The sequence below is a fragment of the Amphiura filiformis genome, chromosome 11, assembly GCF_039555335.1.
Source record: "Amphiura filiformis chromosome 11, Afil_fr2py, whole genome shotgun sequence".
In the NCBI taxonomy this organism is placed as follows: Eukaryota; Metazoa; Echinodermata; class Ophiuroidea; order Amphilepidida; family Amphiuridae; genus Amphiura; species Amphiura filiformis.
The window spans coordinates 39,048,628-39,064,660 of record NC_092638.1 but is presented as its reverse complement, the minus strand read 5'-3'; the positions used below and the strand labels follow the sequence as shown (position 1 = coordinate 39,064,660).

At 34.8% G+C, this 16,033-nt stretch overlaps 1 protein-coding gene across 1 annotated transcript in view; it reads left to right on the top strand.

The window, feature by feature from the left end:
- Window positions 1–16,033, top strand: part of LOC140164823 (copper-transporting ATPase 2-like) — a 60,697-nt gene that overhangs the window by 15,499 nt on the left and 29,165 nt on the right. Inside the window, 3 exon segments of the mRNA XM_072188197.1 lie at window positions 2,378–2,567; window positions 4,508–4,594; window positions 12,051–12,329. Coding sequence (XP_072044298.1) covers window positions 2,378–2,567; window positions 4,508–4,594; window positions 12,051–12,329 — 556 coding nt within the window.

The window sequence follows — 16,033 nt, the reverse complement described above, 5'->3', positions numbered from 1 at the left end:
CAGTGGTCATTGTTTACTTAATCCCATATTAAAACATTACAAGTTCAATGTTTTCTGTGACCAAGCAAATGAAGACTAAGGATTGCATCTATTGTGAACACCTCCCAATCAGTAAATTTTGAATCTAACTTTACCACTGAAAGGACAACTTGCAATTGTAGGCCATTTAGGACCTTGGTAGTCAGAAAACAATATTGAAATTGTCATGTTTCAATTTGACATTACGTAAATAATGATCATTGATGTGAATAATGACAACTGTTATTGGTCATGTTTTAATCCTCACCTAATGCATGAAACAAAAAGAATAAGGCCAAGTAAAATAAAAAACATGTTTCATGTCCAAGTTTTTGAAAAATAGGAGGAAGAGGGTTTTTTTATTTTTTTATTTTTTATCGCAAAATCAGTGTAAATACCCATAATTAAAGCTGTTGTAGCGTATACAATAATGCCTGGAAAAAGGAGGAGGCCTCTTTTTATTTGTTGTTCTGTGTTTCTTGTGTATTAGCAAGGCTATAGAAAAGCATCTCTACTTCCTAGACATATTGTTTGAAAAGTTATAAACTGAATTTCAAAAAATAAAAATAAAATTGAAGAAACCTCAAAAAAGGAAGCGGGAGGGGACGTGAAACATGTTTATTTTTTTATTTGGCCTAATCCAATGAGAGCTGAACAGATTTCCTTCACTGGATACTGAATTCAAGGTAATAGGATTTTGCTGCAACTTTCAAATCTTGGGTTACTTTCATTTAAGTTACTCTGCACAGATGAAACTGCACCCCACTGGTAACGCTCAAGTTAATTGATATTAATACTATTAATTAATACTAATTAGTTCAATTTTAAATTAATGATTAAAAAAATAATACAATTAAATGAAAACCAAGGGTCTAGTACTGCTACCAAAGTGAAGTGTACACTGAGCTTGGTCCACCAGTTACCGGTGCAATAACCGCTCTTGTTTGATATTCAGTGTTAATATGTTGAAAAGTGTATCTAGGATTATACTATAGATCAAAATAATCATGGAAATATGTAGGCATATGTGTGGGGGCATTTATCATGGCAGGCTGTATAAAATTGATGGGTTTTTTTCTCTCATCTCCCCCATGATTTTATGGAGTTGGTACATAATATTTTTTCAATTTTCAATCAGAACTTTTTATTTTACGCCTCCAGCAATTCATTATGATGATAAAAAAGTACAAACAGTGTAAAAAGTACCTCATCAAGTGCATCGTGAAAATGATTACAACAGTTAAAGTTTGTTCGGCTTATAATAGGTGGAAATTATTTTGCCTTTGTTACTGTGTGCATCAGTAAAGTCCCAACTCATACTTGCGTAAATTCACATTTAAGCGTGCCTCAGTCATGCATTACGCAAGGCGCAACTGCAATGCATGCCATTCTTTGTCAATGCATGGTGTTAGTCTTATTTTCTTTTGCCTAGAGCCAAACAAACGTTTACACTGTCAGTTTTGTATTGGAACATTTTTCATCAATTGATGATAATCCCCCAGATGAGAACTAAAAAATTATATTGCATGTGGCAATATCAAAGGTGAGAAAGTATTGTGTGTTATTCTTCCCTTGTCATATTTATGATCAGCGAGCACTGAAGCTAAAGGTGAATGGGTGAACTTGGAATGTGATATAATGACGGTGCTCTCTTTAATCATTCTAGTCAGGTCCCTAGCTAGGATATTTTTGAGGGGGGGGGGATGGAAGTGTGGAACATCCAAAATGTAGACATTATCAGGGGTATATGCCATGCATGTACATGTACAAATTAGTTCTCGACCTTAATTTTGGACCAGAAGGTAGACTTTTTTGGTCTATTTTGAGCATTTTAGTGAATTGGTTAAAGGTTCTAGTCCCAGTAAAAGTGGCCAACCCTCCAGGCACCCTCTATCATTAGTTCCGTGCTGATTCAGCTTGAATCCTTCCTGGCATGGGTATCAATCCTGGAAAGAGAGGGGGGAGGCATGTCCTCTCCAGTTGCTTCCCATGCTTCCTGGCACTGAGCCACCATCTTTAAATAGAGTCAATTTATGGAGTTGTATCACAAAACATGATACCATGCCAAAATCTGAATTTCTCTATGATAAACTTTTCACCACAAAGGTAATTGCGCAAATTTATGGCCACACATCTTGAACTCGCCACATTTTGCGTTAGCCTTTATGAAAATATCAACGGTTTCCAGCTTCAAATTGATATAATATTTAAAATAATACGCCCCACCCCATACAAAGTATACATTTTCTGAAAGGAAATTGCACGATGAATCTAAATATGCCATGCAAATCATGTAAAGTTGTCCACATTGAAAATATCAGCTAAAAATATACTTTTTTCATTTTTTTTTTTTTTTCAGATTGAAGGCATGACATGTACATCTTGTGTTACAAAAATTGAAAGCAGCATGTCTAATAATCCTGGAGTTGAGGGCGCTAATGTCTCACTTGATGACGAGATGGCGACCATTTATTTCTTCCCTGATAAAGTGAGCCCTCAGGAGTTGAGGGAAACAATTGAGGGTTTGGGATACACAGCAAAACTACAAGGTAAGTGCATGGGGCAGTTTTAATTTTTTGCATTTAATTTTTAAATTAAAGTCACACTCCACACAGCGTACTTTGCATAATTCCCATTTTAGATTATATATATGGGGTTTGAAATAGTGTCTTTTCACCTTCTTTTGGGCAAAAACCAAAATGATAATTGGCATAAATCATGAGTACAGATAATTTTGATCTATAAAAGCTGTATGCTCATGAGCAATACCGTAAAACCTTGTCTACAAGCATATAGAGTGTTTTTGATGAAAGCTAAGTTAAGGGGTACTACACCTGGCCAATTTTGTGCCTATTTGTGCATTTGTCTCAAAAATTATAGCACATTGGTGACAAGTAAGGTATATTATAGGGGCAAGGACTACAACTACTGTACTGAAAATTCAGCAACTCAAAGCAAGTAGTTTATATTGATTTATTGATCAAATATTGGTTTCCCTCATTTTTGACTGTAACTCCACAACTGTTGTCTGTGCTGAAATAAAATTTCCAGTGCAGTAGTTGTAGTCCTTGCCCCTATAATATACATATCGTACTTGTCCCCAATGCGCTATAATTTTTGAGAAAAATGCAAAAATAGGCACAAAATTGGGCAGGGGTGTAGTACCCCCTTAATACGATGCAGCCGTAATTATGCCAATACAAAAGATTGGTCTTACAATAGTACTTGTTTGTATATGTTTGTATCGGTTATTTATTTGCTCAAACTCCATAATGTTATAATTTTGTCAATGGATGGCACCTGATCGAATTTTGTTTCATCAAAATCGCTCTATATGCTTGTAGACAAGGTTTTACGGTATTGTCACAATTGCATGCAAATTGCAAGGCATTAAAATTCAAAGTACCATGTATGACAGGCTTATGCCAAATCAAATCTGAAGGTACACTATTTCCCCTCCATAGAGGAAACATGGCTGCTTGCAACATCCCCATCTTTAATTCTGTGCAAGATATACATTGCTGTGTCGTATCATGCACATCAGCATTTCTAGCATTTTTTTGCATGCAAAACATCAGTAAACAGAGCAAGCCTTACATTTTATGCCATTTAAGTAGGCATACTGGTAATTTCAGAAAGCTGCTGTTCAACGAACCAACGGATTTGTCCACATTTAAAAAAAGAGCACTTGTATGTGTACAAATTGATTAATTAAATGCACTTTAAAAAATATTTTATAGTAATAATATTTCCTTTTGGTTTTTGGAACTTTTTGTCTTATGTGTTCTACACCTCATTCCCAATAACATACTTGTTATACTTCTGGCACAATCCAATAAGATGAACTCACAAACATGAAAACAAAATGGTTGACTATATAGGCCTAATACCTGCTTCAAATATTGTTAACTCTGCTCAATGAATAACAAAGCTTATCATAATTTATAGGGTGTTCCCAGGTCTGTGAAAGGCAACCAGGCAACTTTGAGCTCATTGTTAAAGCCTGTCCCTCATGTAACGTAAGAATTTAGGAGTTACAAATTCAGGTCGATCCTTCATGTAATTATTTCGTGTAAGCTATAATCCTAACCATATCCCTAACCCTAATAATAACCCTAATCCTAACCCTAAAACTAACCCTAAACCCAACCATAACCATAACCCTAATTGTGTGTAAAATTACATGAAGGAATAACCCAAAATCAGGGGTGAATCAAGAATTCTAAAATTGTCAAATTGGAAGAAAAATAAGTAAATTGGCCAATTTCTCTGAGACAAATGGGCATTGCAAAATATTGTAGCAGTCATAAAAGAAGTGCAAAATTAAGAAGTCAATTGCAGCAAAATGTTTTGAGTTCATCTATATTGGAATTAATGAATTCACAAATTGTTATCTGCCCCCAAACTCTAAACCCTTAATTGATATTAACATATTAACTCTTCCATGTATATTTTATCCCTTCCTCTAAAACAACCATTTATACTAAAGCTAAACCTAAGGATAAATGGTCAAAATATGAATCTGATCTGAAAATGGAAACACAGGAACTGGACTCTCTATTATGGGAACTGGATGGTAAACTATTGATAATCAGAGCCAGAGATAAAAATACTAGTTTGTGTCTGATGCCACCTGTCAATCAAACTCGGAAACGATTTGTTTACGATTTGTTGAAATTGTAATTCCTAAACGCGGTGGTAAAGCAGCATGCCCTATGGATAGTTTTGCAACTTCAAAGATACAAACATCTCAAAAGTTGAATAGGTTTTAGTAAACGGAAACTTTTTTTCCTGAAGGCACCATGTCAACAATGCGTAGAAAAGTTGCTTTTTGCCTTGTAAAATGTATTGGCATTTTCACATTTTTTGCATGAAGCAAAGATGACACTTTTCCTGATTTATCAGGAATTCCTGATTTGTGCCATTTTTAGCCAAAAATTCAGGATTAGTTTTTGGCAGTGAATGAGTGGCTACGCTTCGCAACTTTTTTTTCAACAAACAAGTGGCATCTCTGATAAAGGCACCAGATGAATCAACCCTCCTTTTACGTGCTACTAACCAATCAAGTGTCACAGGGAGTATGATTGACAGTGACGTAAGACACAAACTAGTCTATTTTGATTCAGTCTCAGATTATAGACACATACATTTAGTTGGGTCTGAGTGATAGTGCCCTCAATGCCCCGATATTACCGATGGCTCTCTTTATCTACACTGAGCATTTGCATTATAATCATGATAAGCTTGTCATTGTTTTACTTTTAAGAACATTGCAACCAGTATGCAAATGTTAATTAATATACTTGTTAAAATGTATTACATCTCCAGGTATGATATAAAGAGCCATCGGTACGGGGCAGCGATAGCACCATATCTCTAAGAAATAAAGGTTCTAAAAAGGTTCTAAAGTTGTCCTCTCAGGAGAACCCTTAGAGGTTCTCTAAAGAACCAAAAATGGTTCCAAAACCATCAAAAATGCCCCCAAAAATGTGATACAGAACTGTTTTCGGTTCTTTAGAGAACCTTTATGGGTTCTCCAAAACTAAGGAACCTTTTTAGAGGTTCAAGAGGGAGGGTTCTCCTGAGAGGACAAAAAAGGTTCTATTTAGAACCTTTATTTTTAGAGTGATATATAGGACCAAACCAGATGTGGTGCCTTAACATTTCTTCATGTCGTTAGAAACACGCAAGAATGGTGCAAGTACAATGGAATACAATGAGCACTTGCAGCATTCTTGCATACTGACTAAAAATGCACATCCAAGAAAAATGTATCCACAATATGGCTGCCTCAAAGCTGTTTTTGTCTCCAAATTTATTTCACCTTGTGGAATCCACAAGTTGGTGAAATATATCTGTAAATTTGAAACAGCAGCATATAATGATATTTTCTGAGCTGCTTAGAAACTTCTAAAATCATCTCAAAGTACTAGATAAAATAATGTACCGTATTCGTTCCATTAAGCGCCCAGGTCGCTTTTAGCAAAGTAATTTTGAGTGGGTGCTTGGGACCGACAATATATGTAAAAAGGGACAAAATATTCATCCATCATCATCAGTGTATCATATATTTTAGACCATGCATTAAGATTTGCATGGGCAGTTAATAAACTAATATCACAGTTGTAAAGTCACTGGGTGGGCGCTTATTGGGGCATGGGCGGTTTTTGGAACGAATACAGTACTCTTTTTTATTTACTAAAAAACTGAAAGTGACATATGGCAGCTATTATGTGGGTCCATTTTTGTTGTATTTGTATGAGGCAAAATATTCAATCATATCTTGAATGTCTTTCTGGTGTGTCTGAATAAGACTTCAACATAAATCATGCTTTGGGTATATGATTTATGTTTACACTTTTTTACAGCACGCTATGTTGAGGTTCGCCTTGTCAAAAGTCCGCTATTGCATGTGTAGCTTTAGACTCACTTCATTCCCACTTTTTTCTGATCATACAAAGCACTGGTGATGGGGCACTTTTCGAACTTTTTGAAATTAACTTTCAAGAATAAAAGTGTTTGTTTCCTTTTAAATGTATAAATAAATGAATACCATATTTTCTCTTTTAAATGCCCTATTGTAATAAATGCCCTTTCCATGAAAAATTACTGAAATGTATCCATTTCCATGCCATATCATTTTTATTAAGCGTTATATTTAAATTTGCCATGCTTTGCAGGATGTCTGATCACAAAATTGCATGTCAAAACCTATTGTACTTTTACTTCAGCTTCCATCCAGCTTCCATTCAGTTAAGAAATATTTTTGTATGAAAATAATTATCTGTATCCTACCGACAAATCACTGTGAATGAGCGGGCCCTGTAATTTACATATTTTTCCATCAAAAATTTGCCTCCAATAAATTTCCCCCTTTTGGGAAAATGCAATGCCCATGGGTGTTTAATAGAGAAAATATGATATTACATGTCTCTTCTCTGGTCTCTATAGATCAGAAGTGTAGATTAGATCACATTAGGTCAAATTAGATGAGATTGGATTGGATCAGTTAGGTTAGGTTACATGTAGGTTAGGTTAGATTAGATGAGGTTTGGTTTAATCAGATTAGATTGGAGGAAATGGTTTGGTATCGATAAATAACTATGAAACCACAAGAGTCAATTGCTTGGTAAAATTGTTGTAACCACAGTAATATATCCTGCAATCAACAGAGAACTTGTGTAAGAAATACTGACCTGTGTTTGGGGGTATTTTGCTTTTAACATTGTGGCAGATCCTATCGTTTAAAAAAAATCCGATTATGGGTTACTTGAAATGAGATTTGAGACCTGAAATCTTCGAAAAAAATTCTTATAGAACACTTGACACACTTTCTCGAAAACTGGTTTAGAGTTTTGCATGATCGTTAAAATAATGCATATATGTTTAGGATGAACAGGATATCTACAACAATGATTTGCCCTTCCCCTCTCCCCATCAATCAATGTAGGAACACTTTGCTGCTGAAGACATTGGTATTTCTCAATTAACATGTTGGGGAACAGCAATGTTGGAGGGTCTCACCTTGACAGCATGGCTTTGTCCAACATTGAATTTAGGGAAGAGTTACACCAAAAGACAGCCAAAGTGTGCCAACATTTTTTCCATGATAGTAGAACTTGATCAATTGTTGTGTCTTGTTGTGTCCAGAGAGCATTCTTTCTGGAGGAACACATATTTTTATGGTCCCCATAATTTGGAAGCTTAAGTGGGACTGCTGAAACTGATGTTTTGTCACCCATGATATTAATCATGAGTTGTGAGGTTTTCTATTCTACATGTATGTGTATGCCTACTGTATTATTACAATAGGTGTATCAGACACTATTACACTACCTATGGGTCAGATGGTTTGACCCTGAAAAGTTGCATTGGCCAATCAGGATTGCCTGTCTGGACTTCTCCATTATTGAGTAGGTATAGTTTTTTTCACTGTACAGGTAGTTGATACACGTGTTAAAAATACCTCACCCCTACAAACTGCAATTGACTAGTCCAGAAAAGTTTTTGAACCAATCACAAAAGTCTATTTGCTGTATACTATTGTTGTGATGGTGTGATTGTATTGATGAAGTGAAAGTATTTTGGATGTTGTAATTAGGGCAAAACTTGCACAATGTACTGAATACTGAAAGTAAGCTGGTAACTACTACATGTATAGTATCATTTTAATATACACAGTTTGGGGATGTTGAACCTATACACATTTGAATAGAATTTCCAGATTTTGGTTCCTGTCCCATGACCTTGATTGTTATGAAGTGGTTGTGTTTTGAATAATCCAAACTCCAGGCAAAGTTTTAAGATTTTAGAGTTATTGGGATAGGGCCTATATTGTTTTGCCACACATTTTAGGGCCACCCATATCAGCTAAAATGACTTGTCATATTGCAACACAATCATTGCCATCATTATCACTACCTCTGATCATATATCCAGTTATATCCTCATCAACTTCTCCTATCATTTACTTTCATTGTTATGATCATCATCATCTTCGACACCGTCATTGTCATCATCACCATCATCCTCATTGTCAGGGCATAGGAAAAATATTTCCTGTCTGGGAACTTAAACTATGTTGGTTTAAATTTTCTGTGAAATTCATGAGTGCCTTGTCGCTCGCCCTTAATGATTGGGGTCCAGGGGCTCAAAAAGCTTAAAAACTCATGGATTTTAGACTTTTTAAAGTAAGAAATCACCATTCTGAGGCTCTAATTCAGGCATGAGAGTGAGCTTTGATAAAAAAAAACTCTGAAATATCATACCTGCCAACATTGAAAACCTAGAAAACAGAGTACATGATGAACGTAGGGCGCGAAGCGCCCGTAGTATCGCCTCTGACGGCGGGGTTGAGGGGGCGAAGCCCCCCAAAGCTAGAGGGTTTCTACACTGTAAAAACCCTTGTAAGCCCCTTCACAGACGACACATTTGATAGAAAAACAACAATAAAGAACAAGGTGAAAATGAAGCCCTAGGCTTTTATACAGTTGAGGAGGGATTTATACTCCATATCTAGCAACAATTTCAACACATATTTGATGACTACAACGAAAAAAAATGTGAAAAAACATTCTGGGATCTGTTCTTACAAGTTTGAAAAATATGCTTCCTTCACACAGAAAATGTGCTTTTAAAAATGCAGTTTCCTATACTTTTGTACATAACGATCATTCGTTGAAGCCATTTTTTGGCTTTATAACAAGGCCTACGTGACTGATAGGACATTGATATGATGCACAATACAAAGGTGAAAACATTTTTAAAAATCCATTTTTTCTTAATTTTTTCAAAGTTTTTGGTCACTGTAGGTCGAGAACCTCTAGACCTATTCTGAAGGTTTGCATTTCAGGAGGGATTTATACTCCATATCTGGCAACAATTTCAACACAATCATTTGATGACTGCAACCTTTGAAATATGAAAAAACATTCTGGGACCCGTTTTTACAAGTTTGAAAAATATCATGCTTCCTTCACATAGAAAATGTGCTTTTAAAAATGCAGTTTCCTATACTTTTGTACATAACGATCATTCATTGAAGCGATTTTTTGACTTTATAACAAGGCCTACGTGACTGATAGGTCACTGATATAATGCACAATACAAAGTTAAAAATTCAGAAAAAAAAATCCATTAAAAAAAAACATGTCAAAGTTTTGTTGACTTTGGAGAACCATTAGACGTATTCTGAAGTGCTAGGATCATTCCCAGTTATTTTGAAAAAAATTGGAAAAAAATTACAAAAAAATTACAGTTTGTTATCCGTAATATGCAAACCACTAACTAATGTTTACCTCTTCATCTATCACATTATTATACATGCATTCGTTTTCTATGCATTTATAATATGTGCTAGATGAAGAGGTAAACATTAGTTAGTGGTTTGCATAGTAAGGATAACAAACTGTAATTTTTTATAATTTTTTCCAATTGTTTTCAAATTAACTGTGAATGATCCTAGAATTTCAGAATAGGTCCAGTGGTTCTCCAAAGTCGCCGACAACTTTGGATAAGAAATTAACATTACAATTTAAAAAAAAAAATTTTTTTCTGTGACCTCCCATTTTTTTTTTCTGGGAACAGTAGCGGTGGCGTTATGCATGGATTTCGAGGGCCTGCTCATTGTCATCATCTTTGTTATAGTCATCAAAATCATCTATGACATGGTCACTGTCAAGATTATCATCATGATACATCAACATAACCATCATTGTTGTCATCATCGCCATCATCATCATCATTTCTCCTCTCCTCTCTTATTCCTTTCCCTCATCCTCTTTCTCAATTTTTAGACATCATCATCATTATCATCATCGATTTCATCATCAACTTGCCCTCAATTATTCCTTTTCCAGCTTCTTTTCTCATAATTTTTATCCTTAAAAAGTACAGATTGAACTAGACATGAATCTGTATGTTGTTCTACCTGTTATCAAATTCTCTAAATCTTTATCTATGAAATATAACCTTTTCAACTCTCACTTAAATTGAATTCATAAACAGCTCAGAATGTATTGTGGATATACTAGTACACTGATATGAAACACAAAATATGAAAATAACTATGCAACATTTATTAAAGATACACTACAGGATTTGTTACCATTGTTATCCCAACTTTGAACCATATTCAAAAGATCTTTGTGCAAGCAAGCTCAGTTTATCCTAAAGCTGTATTTGCCAGCATTTGTCAAATTTAAACAAATTATGTTACCTATAGCATTCATTCAGTGTACAGGAAATACATGTATGCTTAATTTTTTGTTAAAACCCATTTGAATTATCATAAATACCACCCACCCATACTGCTCCACACCCCTTCCTTTTTCATCCTATTTTCTTCCTATTCCTCTTCATTCCTTCTCCTCTTCCTCCTCTTCATTCATCATCATTTTCCTCCACAACTTTTTCTTCTTCCTCCTCCTCCTCCTCCTCCTCCTCCTCCTCCATCTCATCCTTCTAATCTTCCTCTTCATATGCAGTTGAGGAGAGAGCATTGAGATAGGAAAATTGATACAGACTTTTTGTCAGAAAATGTCCTAATCATTAGGATCTCAAACACCTCTCACAACACAGTTCTTTAACCCTAATATATTCGCTCACTCCACGCATAACATTTGAATATGTTGGGTCAAGGTACGAACACTCATTGTGGAATGGTGGCTGTTGAACTATGCGGTTGGCAATGAGGCTAATTTGGCTGATTTGAAAATGTCTCTTTAAAGCACAGGAATCATGTGATCAGGATATGCTGCTGTTCCGGGATATTGTACCTGGGAACTCCCTGTATGTGCAACATCAAGTGGTTTGCGAGAGTTGAGTAGTTTTGATTGCGTCGTTGTTATACAAGTTTAGGCATTGAATAATGAATACTTGAAATTTGATAGACATTTCAAACTTTTGACAATTCTTTGGACATACCGTTACAGTCCACTGGTAAGTAAACACTGTTGTTGTGCTAGTTTGTGTTAGATATTGGTATATTTCCTTCTTTTTTAAGAAACTTTGTTCTTCTATTTCATTCACTGATTTGCGGATATATTGCTCTGATGTAACAAGTTGGCTTGATGTCGGTTTCTGGTTGCATTTGTTTTTGTCGATTTAATGTTTATCATATCGCTATAAAGTTGTACAAGTAAAAATAGCTGCCCTGTCATGGGTTTCATCTATTGTATGATGTGCATTTGACATGTTTATAATGATATCTACTTTCTAATGAAGCACATCAGGTAATAAGCATGATAAGTTGCAGTTTGTAAGTAAATTTGACCAATTAAAGAAATATCAGTGGTTCAGACTGAATAATTGTGTACACTAAAATATTACTCATGAAGAAATAAATTTATTTGCCATGTGCAAATCCATCATCATCATTCAAGAAAAGACTAATTTTAGACATTTTCCATATTTTCAATGCAGCATAAAGACTTATGCACACAGCAGCTATTATAGTTACAACTTTATTGCAATCCCACAATTCAATGCAAGTAATATGTTTCTCTTTTTTTAAAATCCCAATCACCATAAAGATGTAGTAAAAGTACCATCAAAGCAAGGCTATAGCAAGCTAAAAGATCCACCCACCGAAGGCACCCAAAACGATAACAGCGACCCATCGTCTGTGTCCGAATTGACCAAATCAGATCTTCCAGCTGAAGGCCAGGATTCTGTAACCGTGGAGATGGCAGGGTATGATTCAGGGTACGAGAGATTGGAGGAGGAGTTTGTGAAATGTTCGCTGAGGGTGTCTGGGATGACTTGTGCATCATGCGTGAATACTATCGAGAAACAACTTGCTAAACAAAAAGGTAGGTACAGCATATAGCGATGTCGATTCGGACTATTCACATCGCTTATTTTCTGAAAATAATCAAGGCAACTATTAGTTATTCATGATTTTTGTAACTTTCATTATTCTATTAAATGTGTACAGCCATATCAAAAGGATGCACTTGGCGCCTGCTACAAGTGTCTCTTTTGACATGATAACAAGGGATAAATACCAGACTCATCTCAAGTGGAGGTCACTTCAAAGCATCCCCAAGTGACATGGTTTAGGTATACAGAGAACTTTCCTAAACCATTATACTTGGGGTAACCTCCACTTGAGATGAGTCTGATATTTATTTCTAGCTATTGTAAAAAAGAGACACATGTAGCAGCCAACAAGTACATCATTTCGATATAGATATATACAAATGTTGGGTGTTAAATAGTATGTCATAAACACATGAATTGAGATTTAAGTTTGTTTTTAAAGATAAAGATCCAGAGTTGGACCCGACTTTTTGCGTGATAGCAAAATGAAAATGAGAAGCAGAAATGATAAGAGTTAGTACAGATGTGCCTCCGCGTTTTGGTAATGACATGATATAATCATCTGAACAAGGCCACTGCCGCCACACGAAAAAAAAGTCATTTGGTTATCTTCAACTGACTGAAAATCTGGAAAAGGTTTTTACTGTACAAAAGAATAGAGAGTCTAATTTTGGAAGTTAAGAGCATTGTGTTGTTGTTGTTGGGTTTTTTGGTTTTCGTTTAGAAATTCAAATATCACAGATATACTTTTGTAGGTCCTGTGGCTCTTGAGTTATGTTGAAAAGAGGGCTGAAACAAACGTACATCAAGCATGTTTTCAAATTAGGCTGAACTTCAATAATTGATTTAGACAATGAAAATCTTTTTGGCTGCCTTGACCAACAGTACTTAGTCAACCCTTAAGGCCTAAAAAAATTGTTTGAATGGCGTTACCCGTCCGACCCTAAAAATAGGCCCGACCCTAGACGTTTTTTCTTATATTTTTGCACAAAAAAAATTGAAAAAATTGAAATTAAATTTTGTTTGTTTGAAGTACCAATTTACAGCTTAAAATGTGTGTAAAAAAAATGAAAAAAAAAAAAAAATTGCCAACCGACCTACCCTAATTTTTTTTTTTTTAATGTTACGCCAATAAAACAATTTTTTTAGGCCTAATGAAAGATCACAAATGATTTAGTTTTTATTTATTTATTTAATTTTGGCTCAACAGACATGCATTGGCGACATATTCTGTGGTATTTCTTTGTATTACCTCATCTGTTCTGGTCAAATTTAAAGGGGGCATATCTGTTTTGTGGGAAAAAATACAATTTTATTTCTTATGGAAATGTAATACTATGGCTTTAGGAGCCTGTGGTGCTACATGTAGTTCACCTGAATAAGGTACAAGGTAAACAATCTTAAGGTCATAGCACTAAACTGAAAGGGATAAATGGTAAACTTATTCAAATGGAATGTAGTAGTTGCATTTTATAAGAAAGGGGTCGCTTAGACAGTTGTCACATGCACATTTCTGTAGGGGGTTATTAGTTAAATGTGGTAATTGTGATTTAAAGCACAGCGCATAAAATTTGTATCATGTGATTATAGCATAATCTATTGCATACTGTGCACGGGGTTTTCCCAAGAATCCAAAATATCATGATATAAATTGCTTTTGTGTAAGGGAAGTAACCTCAGGGAAGTTTACAAGTAGAACATCAACAGGCTGAGCCTAGAATCTGTTCATGATATGACAACCCAGCAAACACAAAAACGTTTTAAAAACATTTTAAATAAGTTATATTTTGGCTTTTGGTTTAGGTAAAAGCGTTTTAATAACATTAAAATGTCGGGTTATATAAAGGTCATGATAACGTTTTAAAGCGTTTTGTATGAAAACACACTACAACAATATTTTTAAATGTTTTCAAAAAATGTTATTGTAAACTATTTTTGCAAACATTTTTGCCAAATATTGTGTAAATACTTAAATAACATTATGTTAAAATATTTGAACCCAGCAAACACAGAAATGTTCTTAAAATGTTTTTTTCTTTTTTTTTTAATAACATTTAAATGTCGGGTTATATAAAGGTTGTGAAAACGTTTTTAAAACGTTATTGAAAATATTTTAGGCAAACATTTTGCGCAAAATATATTTTCAACCCCAAAATAATATTCTGTTTAGAATGTTTTGTATCAAGTTTTCAAGAATGTTTTTGGAATGTTATTAAAACGTTTTATACCCTTTATATAACCCGACATTTAAACGTTTTCTGTAAAACATTTTTGTTTGCTGAGCAGTAGATTATCAAAAAATGTTTTTAAGGTTATGAAAACATTTTATACTCTTAATATACCCTTAATATAACCCGACATTTAAACATTTTCTGACAACCTTTTATAACCTTTTGCGAATGATGTCGAAAACGTTTTGTGTTTGCTGGGAATGGACTATTCCAGTTGAAATCCATACACCCCTAGGTTTTGCTTTTGTGTAAGGGAAGTAACTGCAGGGATGTAACTATTATCCATTCAATTAGTGTAGATCCTTGGAAGATGTTTGAAAAACTAAGAAATTGTGGTCAAAGTCATCAAAGAAAAGTGATTTATACTTCTCAAATTCCAAATGATTTTGGGTCTTTTGGGAGAAATGTTGGGAAAAAATGTGTATCTTCAATACGAAATGTCAACATTTTCAAATGATATGGTATTGAATGGAACATTAACAGGCTGAACCTCAAATCTATTTGTGATCTCTCACCCATTTACCATTGACAATGGGTTATTCCAGTTGAAATCCTTATACCCCCTGTGGAAGACATGTCCTTAATCTTAAACATAGGGAGTGTGAATTTCAAATGGGGTTACCTGAATGGGTGATTCCATTTGAAATCTACATCCACTGTGTGGGAGATTAAGGACATTGTCTTTTACAGGGGGTGTATGAATTTCAACTAGAAGAGCCCAATGTTACTACCTTGAACCCAAACTGCGACAGTCCTTATTTTTACTCGCCCAATATTTCCACTGTAAGCCTATAATTATACTATACTTCCTGATGTTCGATTTTAAAGTGAAACAACATCCTATACATACAATGTGTATCAAAATAAAGTAAACAGTTTGAAAAATGCCACTAGATAAAAATTTTTGAGGTATTTGGTCCAACATCGGCTGAAGGGAGTATCCCATCATACATTGCAGTGTAGCTGCTTGCTCCATAGTAAATGCATATAAAAGTAAGAGCCGTTTAAATAAATAAAAGCTATATGGAAAGTTTTACAATACTTTAGAGGTTATATTTTTTCTAACAAAAGTCTAAGTGCCCCTGATATAACTTAGCGAATAATTGAAAGTTGAAGTGAGGGATTTTGTGTACACTTTATATGGCATGTGCAGTTCTTATTATGAGATAGATCATCAACAGCTGTGATTTGGTCCACTGGGGATTGGGTTTGGCACCCATCACTTTGCACAGGCCAAAACTCAGGTTGTTAAATGTTAATGTTACATTGGTCCACAAATTGTGACACTTTGTAATACTTCAGACTTGCAAATCACTACAAAAGATAATGTCATGGAATGGATTGATGTTGAATTGGACCTGCATTGCATTCCTTGACACAACTATCGCAATATTTACATCGCACGTTATACTCGTGCGATACATCTTTTCATTTGCATTCACCTGTAAAAGGACCTTGTGCAC